This window comes from Vollenhovia emeryi, unplaced genomic scaffold (genome assembly GCF_000949405.1).
Source record: "Vollenhovia emeryi isolate VEMERY1.0 unplaced genomic scaffold, V.emery_V1.0 DF944790.1, whole genome shotgun sequence".
NCBI lineage: Eukaryota > Metazoa > Arthropoda > Insecta > Hymenoptera > Formicidae > Vollenhovia > Vollenhovia emeryi.
In genome coordinates, this window is record NW_011961576.1 from 331 (window position 1) to 2,394 (window position 2,064).

A 2,064-nucleotide genomic window follows, 5' to 3' on the forward strand; every position below is an offset into this window, starting at 1 on the left:
TTGATAACATTTTTATTAACTTAGTACAGAGAATTTCTGTTTAAATATTACAAATTTTTTAAATATTTATTTTCTCTATGTGTATTTTTAAATTGATATGACGATCAATACATACTTGTGATGTAAGTTTTGGTCTATAACAAAATTTTTTTATATACGTCGGCCATATTGAATCCACCAATTTTTTTGTATTTTTTACTTTGGATTTGTAATCAGCGACCTCCAAAACACTTAGATACAAAGTTTGGTACAGATTGAACAACGCTTTCATATTTTGGCCAGCTTTTCGGGATTTGGCCCCACTGTGCGTCAATCGGAACCGCGTGTCCGATTGAGTACATTATTTATTCGAGTAATAAATAATTCCTGCCGGAATCCTGTCCGGAACCGGGAGGAGCTGGACAGTTTCGTTCGTTACAATCCTATGGATATGAATGATATCGATAAAGTAATAAAGAGACAAATTAACAGAAGTGTGTGCGAATTTGGTCTTTCAACTCTTCATGCTTATATTCGAGTTTTTGAATGGTTATATCACGTTTCAGTGAGATTAAATACAAAGTCATAGCAGAAGAGAAAAGATACGAAAGCTCAGGTACAGGGTTCGAAATAATGCATTACTTTTTATAATGCATTACGGTTTCATTAAAGATAATTTTTTCAATAACCAATACGAAGGTTTTCAATTACGCATTACTTTTTAAATAATTAATGCGATTTTTTCCATTATGCATTACTTTTCAAATAATCAATGTGATTTTTTTCATTACGCATTACTTTTTAAATAATTAATGCGATTTTTTCGTTACATATTACTTTTTAAATAATCAATGCAATTTTGTTCATTACGCATTATTTTTTAAATAATCAATGCGGTTTTTTCCATTATGCATTACTTTTTAAATAGTCAATGCGATTTTATTCGTTACACATTATTTTTTAAATAATCAATGCGATTTTTTTCATTACGCATTACTTTTTCAATAATTAATCCGATTTTTTTTATTACGCATTACTTTTTCAATAATTAATCCGATTTTTTCCATTTTGGATTACTTTTGAATAATTAATGAGTAAAGAAATAATTAATTTTTAAAAAATTAATAAGTAATGCATTATTTTTAATTTGAATTTTCATTACTCTGCTCAGGTAGACGCTAGGCAAGCGCATATCAAGCATCGTTTCCACTCCGAAATGGGCTTGCCTGTTGGTATTATTATTCAAGGAAAAGGCACAACTCACGATGGAAATATGGCTCGCCGTTTTTTTGAAAATTCAAAAAAATCTGCAGATATAACAGGCATAAGTGAACTCCTCATTTCTAGATGCGCCGTTATCCTAAAAACGTTATCCTGTGGATATGCTGTCAAGTGTGTTTAAACAGTATGCATTAGACACCGCACGCTTATACGTGAATGAGTATCCATGGTATCCGATGCCAGCATCGGTGCATAAAATACTCATACATGGTTCAGATGTGCTTTCGGTTTCCTTGCTTCCTGTTGGAATGTTGAGTGAAGAGGCCCAAGAATCGCGTAACAAAGATTTCAGGGCATTCCGTGAAAAATTCACTCGTAAAATGTCAAGAATTGCGACGAATGAAGATTTAATGCATATCTTTTTGATATCCTCGGATCCAATAATATCGTCGTATAGATCACTTCCTCCCAAAAAAGGAGGATGTTTGGGTCCAGAGATTTCTGCTCTTCTTTCCACTCCAGAAAAAAATGAAGATAGTAATGATTCAGACGACGAGTAAACGTAAATATATATATATATACAGGGTGTCCTAAAACCACCGGAGGTCCTCTTAATGACAGATTCCTTAGAACATTTCCAGACGAAAATCCTAATACAAAAGTGTCGAGGCTATAATAGTTTTTAAATTAGAAGCGATTATTTTCCACAAATAATAGGGCTGAAATTTCGCGCGCTCAGGAACGGCGAAATGACAAGTGATATAAAAAGAACGATATTCATAGGAGCACTTATATCACTTGTCATTTCGCCGTTCCTGAGCGCGCGAAATTTCAGCCCTATCATTTGTGAAAAATAATCGCTTC

At 33.0% G+C, this 2,064-nt stretch overlaps 1 protein-coding gene across 1 annotated transcript; it reads left to right on the forward strand.

The window, feature by feature from the left end:
- The first annotated feature begins 424 nt into the window (after window positions 1-424).
- Window positions 425-1,778, forward strand: LOC105562616. The gene is made up of 2 exons (XM_012013608.1): window positions 425-595; window positions 1,151-1,778. Exon 2 carries the CDS (start codon window positions 1,362-1,364, stop codon window positions 1,758-1,760), a length of 399 nt encoding a protein of 132 aa, XP_011868998.1. The 5' UTR covers window positions 425-595; window positions 1,151-1,361; the 3' UTR covers window positions 1,761-1,778.
- Window positions 1,779-2,064: the final 286 nt, after the last annotated feature.

What these genes read in the sequence shown, in the direction of transcription:
- LOC105562616 (XM_012013608.1), top strand. Translation starts at nt 1,362, where the DNA reads ATGCTGTCAAGTGTGTTTAAACAGTATGCATTAGACACCGCACGCTTA.